Here is a 17542-nt window from a genome sequence, read left to right as displayed (position 1 = left end):
GTCCATCTGATATTTGTTGAGACATGTCACAAAAAAAACCCAATATATCAACCTCATAAAAGCACTACAAGAAAAGTTGGAGGATCACCAAAGTCAGTAGGTTTCATCCTCTGGGGACCATGAATATCTGTACCTAACTTCATGGCAGTCCATATAATAGCTGTCAAGACATTTAACCAAAAAACAAAATATCAACCTCGTGGTGGCACTAGAAGAAAGTCAGGGGATCACCTAAGTCAGTAGGTTTCATCCTCTGGGGACCATGAATATCTGCACTAAACTTCATGGCAGTCCGTCCAATATTTGTTGAGATATGTCACTTAAAAACACAAACAAAACATCAACCCTAATGGTAAGCACTAGAAGAAACATTGAGGAATCACCAAAGTCAGCAGGTTTCATCCTCTGGGGACCATGAATGTCTGTACCAAACTTCATGGCAGTCCGTTCGATAGTTGTCAAGATATTTCGCCAAAAAAACAAAATATCAACCTCATGGTAGCACTAGAAGAAAAGTCAGGGGATCACCAAAGTCAGTAGGTTTCATTGTGTGGGGACCATGAATGTTTTTACTAAATTACATGGTAATCCATGTTGTACAAAAATCTTGTATTGAGTGTGAAGATGGGAGAAAGGGGAATGACATGCAGTGAGTCACCTGCTCTAACCACGGAGCTACTGGGCAACCCCAAAGTCTTTTTTAATGTTTTAAAAGCAGTTCTTGTCATTGCACTTTCTCTTGGGAATTGCTTTTACTTTCACCTCTAAAGTATGACAGAGAAAGATGACTCCTCGGAACTGGTCACAACTGGCAGACAAGCAAGTGGTTGCAAGCAGAAATTGCTTCATTTAAAGGCTGGGCATCATTGCTCTTGGTTCCAGATGGAGATGTTCAGGAAGCTGCCACACGGGTGCCTGAATCACCCCAAATTCACCCCTGTCCAGCCCAGCCGGACTGGAGCCAATAATGATTCATGGTGATTCACCTATCCTGCTGGGCCTGTTTGATGAGAGTGTGAAGTTTGTGGCACTGCTGTGAACTTGGAATTTTTCTTTTGCTCAGAAACTTCCTTAAGTTCCTCTCAGATCTTTTGATTCTGTCATTTGAGTTGGGAGACGTAATCGATGCAGTGAGTCTGGGTTTGATCAAGGCTCCTGGTCGGGTCACTCACTTAAAGGCCAACTGGTTTCTGGTGAAAGACCAGACATGGTGACTCACAAAGACTCCGGTGATTGTTGAGAAAAGCTCAGAGTGTCGCCTGGAGACAGAGGCCCTATGGCCTGGAGTCAGGCTGTGGAGCAATCTTGGAATTATTGGCTATCCGTCTGATAAAGGTAAAGCCTCTGGGGGCATTGGCCAATATCTTGGGAGATCCAGCGTAGCAAGGAGATATCTGGGCCAAGACTTTCTCTTCTATGTGCCGGTCATTTCAGCAAATCTCTATAAATGGTTATTAATGCAGATAAATAAAGAAAGCTAATATAAAGTTAGACTGTCAGACGATAGCTGATGGGTTTCAAGACAGCATTTTGGCCGATGCATTCTACCTCTCCATACAGTCTGTTTACCTGCTGCTTAAAGGTGATGGTCATGGACAATACTACTCAGACTAAAAAAAAGGAGACCACAACATTTCCGAGACCAAAAGCTCGTCCTGTTGCCTCAGATTCTGCCTACATATGCAGACATCTGTTTACAGAGATTAGGCCATGGAGTGTTGGTCATTGGTGAATGTTTGGTGTAGTTTGGCCATACACAAACACAGGAGCACTGAATAATGGGTTCACCACTTGCAAGCAGGTCTAGCAGGCATCAAACCAAACCCCTGTCTTTCCCTGTACAAAAGATCAGATTTAAGCATTCAGGTTTTTAAGGATGTAAGAGATCACAGGGTATAACATTTCCCCTCCTCAAAGAGGTTGACAGGAGGTGCACAGACGCTAACAGCAGGAAGGATGATAAGATCTGCTCAGAGCTGGTGTTGCTTTTTTTCCTTCTCTCCAGTTCAGATTCACTCTCCTGCTCTGTGGTTCATGCTCACTATTAGCTAAGGGTGAAAACAGGCGAACCCATTTGCACAAGTCGCTTCTTTTTACCTGTCAGTGAGAGAGTGAAACTTGGGAGATTCAAGCTATTCTTCCAAGATACTCTCTTCTGTGCAGGCACCATAACCCTGCATGACGTCACCAGTACACTGACAAATACATGATCCCTCACTAGCTTCCCATCAGTGAACACTCTGTTCAGCCCCAGTGGTTCCCAACTGGTGGGGTGTGGTCCAAAAGTGGGCTGCTGGTTGACTCAGACTGGACTGCAAGTGACTCACAACCTTATCAAGTTTGTAAAAAACACACTTTATTTTGAAGTACAGTGAATTTCCTGCACAGAGCTTTAATTTTGAAGTGCCATTCCCTGTTGTACAGTGAGTGACTAATGGAGAGAGCTTTGTTGGTTTCAGCATTAAATTTGTTTTTGTCCTCCTACTGATGATTACGTAGCTGACTAAAATCTGAAAAACCTGAAAAACGTCTTATGCTGCTGTGGTTATGAAATCGTGTGTAACCATGCATGTGTACTTGTCCGCAGCAACACCTGGCCAAAGAACAGGGAACCAGCCTCCACGTTCCTCTTTTCTCTGCCTCCTCATTGTTCTAGAGTGTGAGCAAACCCACGTGTTGACTCTTTCTGGATAGTTCCATACCCAAGTTCACAGAGGGCTGGCCACTAAGACGCATACACACACACACTTCTTCTCTTTCTGCCTTTCCGGTAGTGTGACTAGGTGTTGAATCATCACATTCTCACATATTTCTCCAGCCTCCTGTTTTTCCTGGGCAGCTCGAGCCACAGCTGCCTTGCATGACTCTTGGCACATACCTTTTCCCAGGCCGTGGGATACACTGAGTGATACTGCTGTCAGCCATTAAACTCCTAATTTTCCCAGGCTTATGCGCCTTAACCTGGTGAAGTCTTCAAGGAGCATGTTGACAGTATATCTGATCATCCACAGGGCAGGTAAATGCAGTGATTGATCAAAACCAAAACCTAAAAGATGGATGAGTAACCCAGCTCTGGTAATGATGGGTTTGAGAGCGATGTGATGACTGCTGGAACCACAAGTGCACTCAAATAACATCCCTTAAAGGGTTGCATGGGTTTTCGGTTAAGGATGTGTGTGTGTTTGTAGAAGCAAGAGGGCAGAAAGGGTTAACTGTTTCTGCGTTTTGATGCTCATTAGTTGCCAGAGGGTTATACACAGCAGGAGAAGAACATTTTGACTCATCAGACTGCTCCGCTAGAGAGTTGTTGCTTTATAGCTGCTAAGCTTTTGACACTGAGGGAGCATTTTAAGCTCTTCACTGGGATATAACATTCCTGTCATGCCTGTTCTTCACTTTTATTTTTTAATCCATTTCTCTGATGAGATTAAAGTGAATTCAAATCAGCTCGGGTTTTTTTCCCTCTTCCTCTCCGGCTTCCTAAAGCTCCAGTCAGCTCTTTGATAGTGGAGTAAATAAAACTGCGATGATGCAACATGCAGAAATGTTGCCAAGGAAACTGAAGCCAAGAGGAAATGAACTCTTATTGGAGCAACTTTACAACACACCCTGACTGACTGACTGACTGACTGATGGGTAAACTGCATTATTCAGAGGATTTATTTTCTCTGCAATAATGTGATTATCTCCTCAGTGAGGCAACAGTCGGACTACTGCAACTATCATTTTATAACATAATTAGAGCTGATTAACCGAGCTGGATTAGTCATCCATGTTTCCAAATACTCACATATTCTCTTGAATCTGCGAAAGCAAAACTGTGTTTAAAAAACAAACAAACAACTGTTTCATGGCTATTAATTTGAAAAATAAAAGTGCCTCTTCTCATGTTTCGAGTAGTTCGATACGGAGAAAATATGTGACACTGCAAAGATAAAATAGCAAAGAAATACAGGTGCCATAAGAGTTTCTCACCAAAATGCCTTGTATCTTTCATTGAGGTCTCACAAATGTGTCAAAAACTCATATCATACTTCACCACACCACAGACGGTATGAGCTGTAGCTGCTGCTGTGGGAGTGTGAGCTCTGTGCCGGAGACAGTTGTAACAGCCCGCTTGGCAGCACACACAGGGAAAGGATGAGCTGTTAGCATCACATGGCTAATGATTATGTACATGTTTAATGACAGAGTCGATCAAGGACTGACTTTGTTGGGGCTGTTTAGCTACTCATTGTCGGATGTTAGCCGCTGCTGCTGTGTTAGCTCGTGCTAACCTGGCAGACATTGAAATGACCATTCATGAGGAGGGGAGCAGCTCAAGAGACAGCAGCGGCAGAAAGTTTTCTGACCTGCGGGGTGTCGGGATGGTCTGGGATCAGACCCCTGGCACAAAAGGATTGAATGCAGGTATCGTTTGACTGGAGACCTTTTGATACTACTTGGTTGTTCCTTAAAGGCTGAGTACTCAATATCTTAAAGCTAACGAGTGCCTACCCGTAGCTAGCTTGTAGTCTTCTTCTTCCTTGCATTTGCTCACACATTACCATGTTTCTTTGCCCGTTATCACCACCAACTCTCAATAAACAGAACAGTGTGAAACCAGAGGCAGGAATGTGTGTAACATCACATATAACAGGGACACTGATCCATAGTGATACAAGTAGTCTAACTCTGCACAGGGAACCTTTATGTATAAAACTTATGTTGATCTCCATCATTAAAATGCTGCAAGTAGAGAATTTTTGCACTTCCTGTGTTATTTATTCAACCAACTGTTCAACTGTAACGCCACATACCTATAGTATCCACATACAGTCACGTCCATTACATCAATTTCCACCTGCCAAGGAAGAGTCAGCATTCATAAACACCTCCATGTGTGTCAGTGCCTCAGCCAGCCAGCCAAGAAATAATCAGCTAAACTGCCGCTACATGAGGCTGAGCAATAAGCTCCACTTTTATAATGTGAGCAGTCAATGATCTCTTCTGGGTCTTACCACATTTAAACACCCAAGTTGTACCACTAACTTTTGTTTTTCTTTTTTCCCCCACTGCTGGAAACTGGCTGAAGGCCTTGCAGAGGAGAACAGAGCTGCTTTGCCCTCCTTCAGCCTAACCAGTCCATCTTCTGGCCCTCCACTGCTGAGGGGTCATATGGCTGTTTTCTTGTTTTTTTGTTTTGAGGTCTTTTTAACAGCAGTGGTTACTGTGGTATCCACATTTTCTGCAGCTTCAGGCTGACTGCTTGGTTATTTTCTGATCAAAAGTCATTTCGTTGTTCTCACCCCAAGCGCAGTGGAAATAACCAGCTGGTCACACAGGCTCCCTCAGATCACCCACTGCGACATTCAGTCCTGACCGCCTCCCATCCCCCTCCCTCTCATGTCTTGCCCTGCTGAATATATTACTCATTTTCAACAGCGTCCTGCGACTTAGATTTGGGAACTTTTCGATGGCTGTACCGCTGATTGCAGTGATTTGATAAACACAGACTGGTCAAATATAACTAACAATGATAGTAGTGAAGTTTGGGTATAAAGGGACATAAATCACCTAAATGAGACTTAACTTTTGACAAAACCAGAATTACCACCTCGTGGATGTACGCCCCCAGAAACCAGTCAGGTTGCAGTATACGGTCATGTCTGACTGAACTCATATGTCAATACCTAAAATATGGATGTTGCTGCAAATAAGCTACAAACTGACAGAAGATCTATACAATCATGACAGTTTCTGTGACTCCCCTTCTGTTCCTGAGTTATGTTATATATACTTTGTGGATTCAAAATGTCATCACTTCTTCATTTTATCATCATTTTATCATATTAGTGTGAAGTTTTTGTCATAATTAGCAAATTAATTCTTGTCAAACATGTTTTCTGAGGTTACATTGACCTTGACCTCTGACCAACTTAATCTAATCAGTTCATGCTAGAGTCCGAGAGGATGTTTGTGCCAGATGTACAGAAATTCCCTCCAGGCGTTCTTGAGATACTGCCCTCACAAGAACAGGACGGACTGACAGACAACCCAAAAACAAATGCCTCCGGCAGTGGTTGTCGCTGGTGCGGAGGAGTGAAAAACTTAAAAAGCTTAACTAAGATAACTCACCCCAACAATAACAACAAAACCCACTAAATTATGTTGGATTTGATTACAGTAATTTATATCTGTCTGCCAATCAGCTGAGCATTTTGTTCAAGGGCTTCAACGCTGGTGGCTACTCTCTACCCAGATCCCCTCTTCCACGCACACACACACACACACACACACACACACACACACACACACACTCACTCACACACATGGTGTCTTTGATCACTAACCCTGAGAAGCAGTCTATTGAAGTCATCCCCAATGCGTCGGAGCTCTCGTCCGATTTCCTCCGCCTGCATGTCCCCGTTCCGTTGCCGCGTGCTAGAGGGGCCGACAGATTGTCCTGAAACAGAGAGGGGGAAAAAAAACACTTTGCTAATATGATCACACATGCACTTACTATATGTACTGTACCTTCCCAACACTTAACTCTACTAGTGTGCTGCAGCTTTAGCTCACACATTCTTCCAGTACAGTTTTGCAAAGATTAAAAGGTTTAAGCTCCTCCACTGAGACAAAATGCATGTTGAACTAATGGTATTTCGACTATGCTTTATTTATGTGAAGCATGATGAAATGTAGTCAAACAGGAGTGTGGCTGTGTGGTTGGGGGTTGATGCATGGAAACACTGTGAAACCTCAGCACCAAGATAATTAAAACATGACAAGAGAGTGAGCGAATTAAAAGAACTGTATGCAGTGTCCACTCACATAAAATAACTTTAATATCAAGTCCTCTTGGGCCACACAGCATCACCAGAACCTGCTGTTCAGACTGTGGCCTCTGAACCCAAATTACCACACAGCTTAACTAAGTTGTGGCTGATTCATCTTTTCATTTTGAATCTTATGACAAGCAGCAGACATGTGAGGGAAAAGCAAACACTAACACGTAACTCTTTAAAACTGTTACGTGAAAACCTGCACATGTGATGTGCGTGTCCAGCTTTCCCGCCATCACATGAATGCAAAATAATGGTTACATAAAATTTTAAAAATAATAATAATAAAATAAGATAAAATGCATGATCACCAGCAAAAGCCCACCAGCAGTAATATTTTAAAAGGAAATTAAATAAAAACAGACAAAAGAAACAAAGAAATACAATAAGCAGAGTGTGATTCAGAGCAGAGACTCCTTTTGACCCAGTTGAGTTTATTTGATGTTATAAAAGATGCATGCTCACAGTGTTAAGCTAAAAACCACAGAAGAGATGTAAATCAGATGACTCTGATGTAAGATTAATAAACAACAACAAAAGATATTTTCATGTTTATCATGACAAACTAGTTTGACAGATGGGTACACACCATTAAATTTAAAGAATTTCTGTCCATGAAAAACAAGTCGCAACATTAAATGCACGTGCGTCTAAAATGGCATCATAACAAAGATGCAGAGAAAACCCCCTCTACCAGCTGACCGGGTGAGCGAACGGGCGTGTGTGTGTATGCATGCGTGTGTTTTTGTGGTTAATCTGTTATATTTTCAGTCTTAACTACAGTAAGACTGTGAAAGGCCCTGACCTCTTACCAGTCTCCACTTATGACTCATGAACACTGTTATGAAACCCAGACTTAATATTTCTCACATCCTCCAATATTTGTGAGACGGATACGACAAAGAGGCTGCGTTCTTATCAATCTATCGGGCTGCCAACTGCACTGACGACATCCACGACACGTGTTTTACGATGGCAAATATAACAGAGAGTTCTTGATTTAACCAGAATATATAATGAATGACTTCAATTTAAGACAGTCAATTTGTGGAGCCTTTTAACTCAGGTTCTCTCTAAAGTTTGTATTTTAGATGCAGGAAACCTCAGGCAAAATCTATCTTTGTGCAATCAGCCCAGAGGATGTGTTATAATTAAACTGTGTGAATATGAACCAATGTATCAAAGCCGACTCTTCCACTCTGGCTGCGACTGAAGAAACCTGACTTTAGGTGTGATCCTCCTGCTGCAGGAGGAGGGAGTGTTGTGATAGGATAGCTGTTATCAGGCTGTCAGGTAGCGACAACAACAAGATGATAAACTGATCCTCCTTAAGCCTTCTATCTCGCTCTCTAGCGCACAAACAGGCCAGTGTTCCTGATAACTGAAACTGAATACGATGTGATGTGTGTGTGTGTGTGTGTGTGTTTATCTTCTATCTGTGCTATCTGATGGACGTAGCGGACTGAATGAGAGGCGAAAGGTTTCTGTCTGCATCTTACAAAGGACCTCCAGGCCTATTTTGACTGCTACACACACACACACACACACACACTGAGGCCTATTTTGATTATGTACTTAATGAATAACACACACACACACACACACACACACACACACACACACACACACACACTGTTTTGACTGGTGTCTTGTCTGTTCGGCTGCAGTGAGAGAAGAGAGAGAATAAAAGAGACACAAGGCAATCAGTGGAGCTAATCACTGCTATTATAAAAAGCAGAGCCACAGGTACAGAAGTTATAATAAGGAAGTTTTACTTCCGGAGATAACTTCTTTACTTACAAAACACCATTATCCTTGTGAAAAATAAAACAAACGCAGATATTTATGGATGTGGTTGAAGCTGGGGTTTTTATTAGAAACATGCAATATTGTGACTTTTGCAACTGAAACAAAAACAACTCCTCATTTTGGAGAATCTGGGAAAAACAAATGAGTAGATTCTTATCAGGATGAGACAACGATGTCATTACATAGTGGATATATTTGTCACCCACTGCATCAACACTGTTTGGGGATTTACTAACACTGTTGCTGTTTTTATGCCAAATCTCAGCCTGATGCCACAGTTTTGTTTGTAGCCAAGCAACATGACAAGCAACTTTAGCCGACAGCTAAAAGCATGTGTGCCTTGTTCTGTTTTTGTATCTAAATAAACAGCAGACATAAAAACAGGATCAGGGCTGTGAGAAGTGGTGAATGTCCCACAAACACTTTGTTGGCTCCACCAATATGAGCTCAAACCTACTTCTGTCAATGCTTTCTCTTCAACTTCCAAATCTTTCACTGCTTCAACTTTAACTCCCTACAGAGGAAGTGCACCAATTTTACACATGAAAGTCTGTTTACAAGTCTTAAGGTCCAGACACACCAAACCAACCTCAGAGAACTAGTGGCGACAAAGGCCCCCTGCTGTGTCCCCTGTTGTCGCCGCATCTTGCCCAAAAAGTTGCACATGAACACACCACAAAGACTTCAGCCGGCAGCCAACCAGCACGTACGTTCTGTGCCTGTGTGAGAGGAAATAACTCTCGGCAGCAGCATACGCCGGACGTCTGTAACTGTGATGAAAAAAAGGTAAACCGGAGGACCATCCCGACGCTAGTTAGCCAGTTAGCACATGAACAACACAATCCAATGTTGAAAGAACAAAGCATATTCACCCTGTGCCAACAATACACAAACTATCATTAAACGTTCCTGCTGAACAGCTCAAGGGCTAAAGAAAAACAATCTGCCCTTATGTAACAAGTTTGTCTTTGGTCCCTCTGGACTGTAGCTCTTTGTTTACTTTCCTCACTTCCATTTCTGTACTCGTGCGCTGAGTTGAAGTGGCATTCAGAGTGATTTCATTCACCAATTGGCTCCACAGTCACAGACGTAGATTCAACAAGCTGAATCTGCGCCCCCCCCCCAAAAAAACAAAAACAAAAAAAGCCAACGCGGGACACACTGCACCGATTAGGGCGACAAACGCTCATCGACAGCCCATCATGACCGATGTGTGACAGGGCCTTTAGGGAGTACTAATGCATATGTAAAAAGGTTGTATAAAGCCTGATAAAAGTCTGATAAAATGCCTCAAGTGATGTCACTTGAGTCTGCATTGCAAAACAACAAGTTCTAAAAACAAAGGTGCTTTTGATTGCTTCAGCTTAACAGTTTCCGATGCATTAATTTATTTGTGGCGACCCATCACAATATCAGTAGCCTCACTCAATGTTCTGCCCATGGTTACATGTCATTAGGGAGTGAAACAAGTGTGGACGCAGTGTAGTTCACATAGAGTAACATTGGCTTTCATGATTAAAGAAGGTCTTTGTATCATGGCACCCCCCAGAACCAATGCACGGGGCTACGTAGCACGTTGTATTTTGATGCTTAGGTCCCCTGAAAAATGGCGTTGAGTGAAGACCCATCGTCCTTCCTGCAAATCTGACTCAGCATGATTCCACGAAAACTGTGAATCGGAGGCAGCGGTTGAGCACCAGCAGGTTTAACAGAGCATGCTGAGACGCCTGAGTTAAACTCATTCACAAAGTGGGCGATGCCAAACACAGAACAAACAAGAAATACAATTGTCATTACACACTTTCACAAGGTGCCATTATGTGTTTGTTTGAGTCCAAGAGACCAAATGTTCTCACACCAGAAAGATGATCAGTTATTTGAGCTGCTTCAGACTTAGCAACTTGTTTCATGTAAAAAGAAAGTGAAATTGACAGTCTCCAACCAAATGTCTGTATATTGGACTTTTCTTTAGTACGAATAAGTTACTAATTTACTATGAGATTAGGCTTGTGTGTCGATATGTAGTAGACATTACTCAACAGGAAGAGGAGTAATACTACAATGGAATGAAAACACAGGAATCCGCAGAAATGGGTTTGGCAGCACTGAGGGGTCATGTTAATGTGTTTTGGATCAGCATGTTTCAGCCTGAATTTGTCAGATTTCCCTCCGAGAGCCGGCGGAGCGAGGCGTGCTGGGTATTAGTCAATAAATCAGAATGTGAAACAAACATGAGACAGACTTACTCATGGGAGAGTAGCACATACTAGTAGTGGAAAAAAAAAACTCATGAGTAAGATCTAGCAGGAGAAAAATGGGGAGTATAAAAACATCCTGAGTATGTTTTTGTTCATCTTTTTTTTTTTTTTTTTTTTTTTTTTTTACTATCATTGTTAACATTCAGCATCACCCACCCAAACCCTCAAATCTTTGATAGAGGAAGCTTCAGGGAGTTTGTGCTGGGCTCATATCTGGTTTCATATTTCGCAGTACACCCACACAGCAGCAACAGCTAAATTTCATGGTGAAAACAGTCAGAGCAGCTTGTGTTGGATGATTCGGGCCAGTAGCTTTCACACATAACAGGTACTTCTGAACATAGTATCAGGCTGTGCATTCATGTGACACAGGAATACAGTTTACCAGCTTCTTAAAACTACTGGATAGTGGATGATAAACATTAGTAGTTGGAAAATGATTTCAGGCATGATTAAAAGCATATTATTATTATTTGAAGCATGCTTTATTTTGGAGACTGGGTGTATTACTTTATCACCAGCAGAGCAAGAGTATAAACATGTGCATTGCAAAGATGGAAACTGAGTGTAACTGTTGTGACTCGCCGCTATATCTGTCACTCCATCACTTCTCAGAGCACTTTGTAATGAGAGATGTTGGCGGTTAATCATCGGTTATGTATGCAAAGTGCCTCTGCTCACCGTGCTGCTGGTGCGTCCCCGGTCCTCCGCCGTGCGCCTCCATGCGCTGTAGGGCGTGTTTCATCACCTGGCCGGCGGGACTCGGAGTCTGCGTAGCTTTGTCAGCAGTCCCCGGCCTCGGGGAGAGCGGGGAGCTCGGCAGCGAGTCTCCGTCGAACGAGAAATATCCACTGGAGGCGCGGCGAGAGTGGAAGAATATAGACCTCGCCTGAAACACGGATAGGCTGTCGATGGCTTTGGGTCTGCACCAGGACGGCGAGTCCGGCTCCCCTCCTCCGGCGGTGGAATCAGGGTGGCCAAAGCTGCGCTCGCCGCCGTCGTTTGAACGGGAGGTTTGCGCACAGGCTCCAGCGGCACCGACGGGTTGTGGATCTCCTCCGCTCCCCTGTGTTGGTGTTACTGTGGTCGTGCCATCGGACTGGTTTGGTGGTCTGTTGGATGAACAGAGCGGCACCGTCAGTCTGGGCTTTCATCACTCTGCCCAAACAGCTTACTGCCTCGCGTCTCTGCTGCATGTGGGAGCAGCTGGATATGAAGCAGCGCACTGCTGCGTCATGGACCTCGCATTCATGTTTTTTTTTCTTAAGAACTGCGGGCTTTCTGTAATTTAAATCACATTATTTCAACAGGGACTCGCGGTGGATGGCGCACCGACACGGACTTAACAACAACAATCTGGCCAATATACCAGCTACATATTTCTCTTTTTATGAAACATCTCGCTCACGTGCCACTGCAGCTGATGACCACAGCAGGGTTTGGAATTATGTTGTTTGACTAGTTTATGTACGGTAAATGTGTTCCTGTTCAGGCGGTAGCTCGGGTTTGCTGCCTGAACTGTCCGCCCGGTGCGTCTCCATTGTTTGACAGAAGTTGCTGATTGCAGCAGATCTTTGTTTGACTTGTGGGGAAAATAATCAGGCATGAAGGAAGCGGCTGGAGTAACTTCAACTGCGTCACATATTAACAGCCAGAAAGAAATGCGTCTCAGCGGACCACAGTCCGCCTGGAATTTTTTTTTTTCCCGCGTAAATCAACTTAAACAATATTTCAGTGTGATCGGATTTTTCTGCTTGGCATTTGCGAGGAATTTATTTAATCAAGGTGACATTAGCAGATATTATACTTTAACCCACTTTATTTGAAACACCGATTTGCACTGAGAACAAGAAAATCTTACCACGTTGTCATTTTCTCTTGTACTCAACAAAACTCTGAGCGTGACATTCTAATAAAAGAGACTCATCAAAATATTTTGATGCAGCGCTTCCTGTTTGTCCAGACTAAACAACAGCTTCCTAAGCGCATGGATTCCCAGCGGTAATGACCTACTTATGTGCCAAAATGACCTGAAATTATAACCAACTGGTTTTTCTCCACACACTTTTACGCACCTTTTCTGTAAATAGCCATCCTTTTGCCTTTTACGCATTTTTACGCACGGAGAATTCGCGACAAAAGCCGCGCTTTAACAGTCTGTTCTCCAACAGTATGAGAATATTAACTTTCCCTGTGGGTTTCGGTGCCGATCCGAGCGCTACGAGATGGGATATTAAGCGTGTCAGGCGGCACGTAGAGAAATGGCACCAAAACTAAGCGGCGGTCACCGAAAAGGAGCAGCAGACTGAGGAAAGCGAAGGAAACCCGCAACACCGGTAGTAGAAAAATAGCAAACAAGGCATTTCATCAGGTGTCATGATGTTAAATGTTTTACAAGATCCGTTCAGCGGCACGTCGGCACAGTGACTGTAACAAACATGAGGAGGTAGGCTGCAGTTTCTATGTCTCCGTGGGCGACGACACGCCGGCCTTTTCTCACCGGAAAAAAACTGACATTTCAGATTAAAGATGAGGTTTCACTTTACTATTTACTCAAATATATTAAAATTATTGAACAGCTGATTGTCACGTGGACGGTGTGAGTCTCTGGGATTATTCTGTCTATATTTGTAGCTCTAATTCAAAAACCAGTGGTACATGCGCGCCTCCCACAGGGCTGTGCGCATATGTACAGAGTTGAGTAAATACATGGAAACAGAGTGGTAAAATGGTCATTTATAGTCCGATAATTGCCTATTATTACAAGTGTTAATAACAGATGCGCTACGGGGGAACTAGTCTGATGGGTCTTAAAGATCTCACGTGAATTCATCACCTGTCATTGAGTGATGAACCGGCTGAACTCGGTGACCTCGATCATAACAAAGCAGACTCTCATCCATTAGAGGGAAAACACATCGTCGCATAAGTCTTGACATTATTTAAAAATATGTTTAGTGCTTGTCTGAAAACTTCAGCAAATAAAATGCAAAATGTGCGACCTACACTGACACACAACTTGTTTTAACCCAATAGTCTTTTTTATAATCGGGTGAGATGCCGTTTACGCACGACTAATGGATTCTGGAGTTTCTAGAACGAACTGAAGCCGGTGCGCTGCGTCGCCAAACATACCGGCAAAGTCAGAGGACCACTGCAAAACACACCATCGTCCCTCTCGGTATAAAACAAGAAACATCCATTAAGTAGGAAAATGTCGCTTTAAACTCTGACTGGAGTTTGCAGGAATATTATTCGAAAAGAAAGTAGAGTGAAGACAATTTTGTTTTAAATCACCTTTTACGCATGACAAACACTCTTCACTAAGATTACATAGATATTTAACAATAGGAGAAAGCATTACAATGTAAAGTCAAAGCAATTATTAATTTCCTGTATTTTAAAACCACTGCCATTAAACATAGCGGCTGACATGCCGGTCAAGGGGAAACTTGATTTCTGTCAAGTAATTGCTTAAAGACAACAACAACAATAACGCACACACCTCTGCTCCCTCTCACCTGGACGGATGGTGCATGTCAGTGGCGGGACATCACCGCTGGCTCCGAAAATAACACGATGACAAGTTGGCTGTTAATATAAATATGTCTAAATAATATCAGTGCTAGTCCAAATAGGATCCACAGGTCCAAAGTGGGCAACTCATTAACGTGTGAAAGCAAAAGCCAAAAGTGAAATAAATCCCAAAGTTTTTGCTGAACTCCCCGCGCGAGGAACGCGTGAATAATCCGCCTCGTCCGAGAGGAAACTGCAGCAGAGGTGGTAAACAAACTCCAGCCAGAACTGCGCTTTTGTCTACACTGAGAAGATTTCCTTCCTCTCTCCCTCCGTCTCTGACACTAGAGTAGGTACTGTCTGTGCTGGGACTGATATGAACGCTCCTCCTCCAAACTCCACCCATCCACTGGAGGGTGGGGTTTTTGTTTTGGTTCTTATTCTCCTTTCTCTGTCTCCCCCTGTCTCTCACATGAGCAAACACCCCCGTGTCTGCATCAAACACAAGTAGTGATAACAACTACAGAAAATAATGCAGCCTGTATCAGACTCATCCTGTCTCTCAGTATCTTGCCTCTCTACCTCTCCCTCTGTCTGCAGCTGTGTTTCAGTTACACCCAGATTCTGACAAGATCTTGAGCGTGCACTGCATGATCACTGGAAAAGTGACAGAATATTAAGAGAACGCTTCTCCAAGATGTTCTGAAGATACTTAATTAACTTGATTTATCATTGATAAGCACTTGATTTAGCATTGATAAATCCTTTTACCCTGACTGTCATGCTCAGAGGCTTTAATGATGTAAGGCAGGAAACAGGGCCACCTAGAGTCATGGCCTTGATAGCAAAGTAATATCCTGCCCATTATTTCCTCTGCAAAAAGCATTAAACCCTTAATTTCCTGCACTCTAGTGATTTGTTTTATGCACCACTGTTTTCATTTTCTGCATCAGTTTGTGGTGTAAATGTCTTTCATTTTGTCGAAACTAGAATTACCGCTTTGTGGGTGTATTCCTCTATGAACTTGTCACATTGCCAAAAAAATGTTTTGTGAGGTCACAGTGACCTTGATCTTTAAACTTTGACCACCATAGTATAATCAGTTCATTCTTGATGTAACAGGGTCAATTATACAGCAGTAATGTGTGTGACAAAGTCAAATGTGCATTTGTAATATCAAGTTTTATAATTACACATGTGGAATATTTGATACTCAGTTTCTGTACCTGTATGTTTACCTTTGGGGGCACCCCACCTATAAAGAGGTGTCTCCCACCTTACCTCTCCCCTTTTGCTGTTGTGCTCCATGGGAGAGGTAAGTGACATTGCTCTCATAGTAATTTCTGTGTTTTAGCACTGTTAAAGGGATAGTGCACCCAAAAATGAAAATTCAGCCATTATCTACTCACCCATATGCCGAGGGAGGCTCAGGTGAAGTTTTAGAGTCCTCACATCCCTTGCGGAGATCCCAGGGGAGAGGGGGTAGCAATACAATGGAGGCATGAGGCACCCCAGATTCAAACGTCCAAAAACACATAATTGAAACCACAAAATATCTCCATACTGCTCTTCCATAGTGATCCACGTGTCCTGAGGCGCCGACATAAGTTGTTCGGAAAAACGTCATTTGAACTCTGTTTTTAGCCTCATTGTAGCCTGTAGCTCTGACTGCCTCTCTGTACACCGCGCTCACATGTGTGCGCTTGCGTGAGATCATGAGACATGAACGCGGTGCCCATGTCTCACGGTCTCAACTTTTTTATGTCGGAGCCTCAGGACACTTGGATCACTACGGACGAGCAGCATGGAGATATTTTGTAGTTTCAATTATGTGTTTTTTGGACGTTTTTTTTTTTTTTAAAGATTATTTTATTTTTTTGCCTTTATTGACAGGACAGAGGGTGAAATGGGGAGACAGAGAGAGAGTGGGGACTGACATGCAGCAAAGGGCCGCGAGCCGGATTCGAACCCGGGGCCGCTGCAGCAAGGCAATGCTCATCCTATACATGGGGCGCCGGCATTATCCACTACGCTACCGACGCCCCTGGACATTTTAATCTGGGGCGCCGTAAGCCTCCATTAGGTTGAGTTGTGTTGCTACCCCCTCTCCCCTGGGATCTCCGCAAGTGATGTGAGGACTCTAAAACTTCACCTGAGCCTCCCTCGGCATATGGGTGAGTAGATAATGGCTGAATTTTCATTTTTGGGTGCACTATCCCTTTAAGCTGTGTATAAGTTCATTTTTCAGCCTAAACTTATTGTATACTATGCTAACGTATTCCTGTGTCACTTATTCTGTGTAGGGGCTCGAGTTTATATGGTCATAATTGACAGGGGATTTTGTTTTTACCTCTTGCTGTCAGAGCTGTCAGGAATAAACTGAGATCGCCTCCAAAGATATCCACGGTCTGGGGCTCTTCATATGAACACAACGCAGACAACACTAGAGTCCACTGGTTACATTAAGTCCAAGTAGATGCCAAATTTAGAGACATTCCCTCAAAGTGTTCTTGAGATACCATGTTTACAAGAATGCAACTGATGATGTCAAAATGACCTTGACATATGACCACCATATTCTAATCAGTTCACTCTTGGGTCCAAGTAGATGGTTGTGCCAAGTTTGAAGAAATTTAATTCTCTGTTTTCAGGATTAAACTTGTTCCTGAACGTGTACTCTCATATATTGCTGTTGATAATTTGTTGGTTTTTCTTTGCTTCTATGTAGGCCTCTGGTGGTGTCAGTTCATTTATCTGTATCACTACTTGTTATATCAAAATTCATTTCAAAATAAAAGTGTCACAAAAAAAGTATAATAAATGTTGACGAAATCATTTTTCTTCATATTTGTAATGACTCGTGGGTTTTTTTCCATTTCCTGTGAGGACAAAATGTTTCCGTGCACCCGCTTCCTGCACTAAAATGATACTTGGAAGATCAACAATATCCGGATTTCAAAATGACACGACAGCAAACAAAACTAACAAACTAATTTTCCCCTTATGCACAATCTAAGAAAGCTGAGTGTGCATTTGATATTTAGACATTTACAATTTGGTCGAAACTGACGCCTACTCTTGTACTATGACTGCTGGCACGAAAGTAGAACTCAGTGTGTGCTACTTATGAATCAG

The 17542-nt window shown here is 42.9% G+C and overlaps 1 protein-coding gene across 1 annotated transcript in view; it reads right to left on the bottom strand.

Annotated features, from left to right (window-relative positions):
* The window catches only part of LOC126406876 (bcl-2-like protein 11), a 28124-nt gene extending 13237 nt beyond the window's left edge, over nt 1–14887 (bottom strand). The window contains exons 1-3 of the mRNA XM_050071426.1: nt 14413–14887; nt 11573–12003; nt 6333–6445 (exon numbers count right to left, since the gene is read on the bottom strand). Coding sequence (XP_049927383.1) covers nt 6333–6445; nt 11573–12003; nt 14413–14429 — 561 coding nt within the window. The 5' untranslated portion in view covers nt 14430–14887. The remainder of the gene's footprint in view (nt 1–6332; nt 6446–11572; nt 12004–14412) is intronic.
* Between the last annotated feature and the right edge of the window lie 2655 nt (nt 14888–17542).

Source organism: Epinephelus moara, chromosome 19, assembly GCF_006386435.1.
Source record: "Epinephelus moara isolate mb chromosome 19, YSFRI_EMoa_1.0, whole genome shotgun sequence".
Classification (NCBI taxonomy): Eukaryota; Metazoa; Chordata; class Actinopteri; order Perciformes; family Serranidae; genus Epinephelus; species Epinephelus moara.
This window is presented reverse-complemented; position numbering and strand designations above follow the sequence as displayed.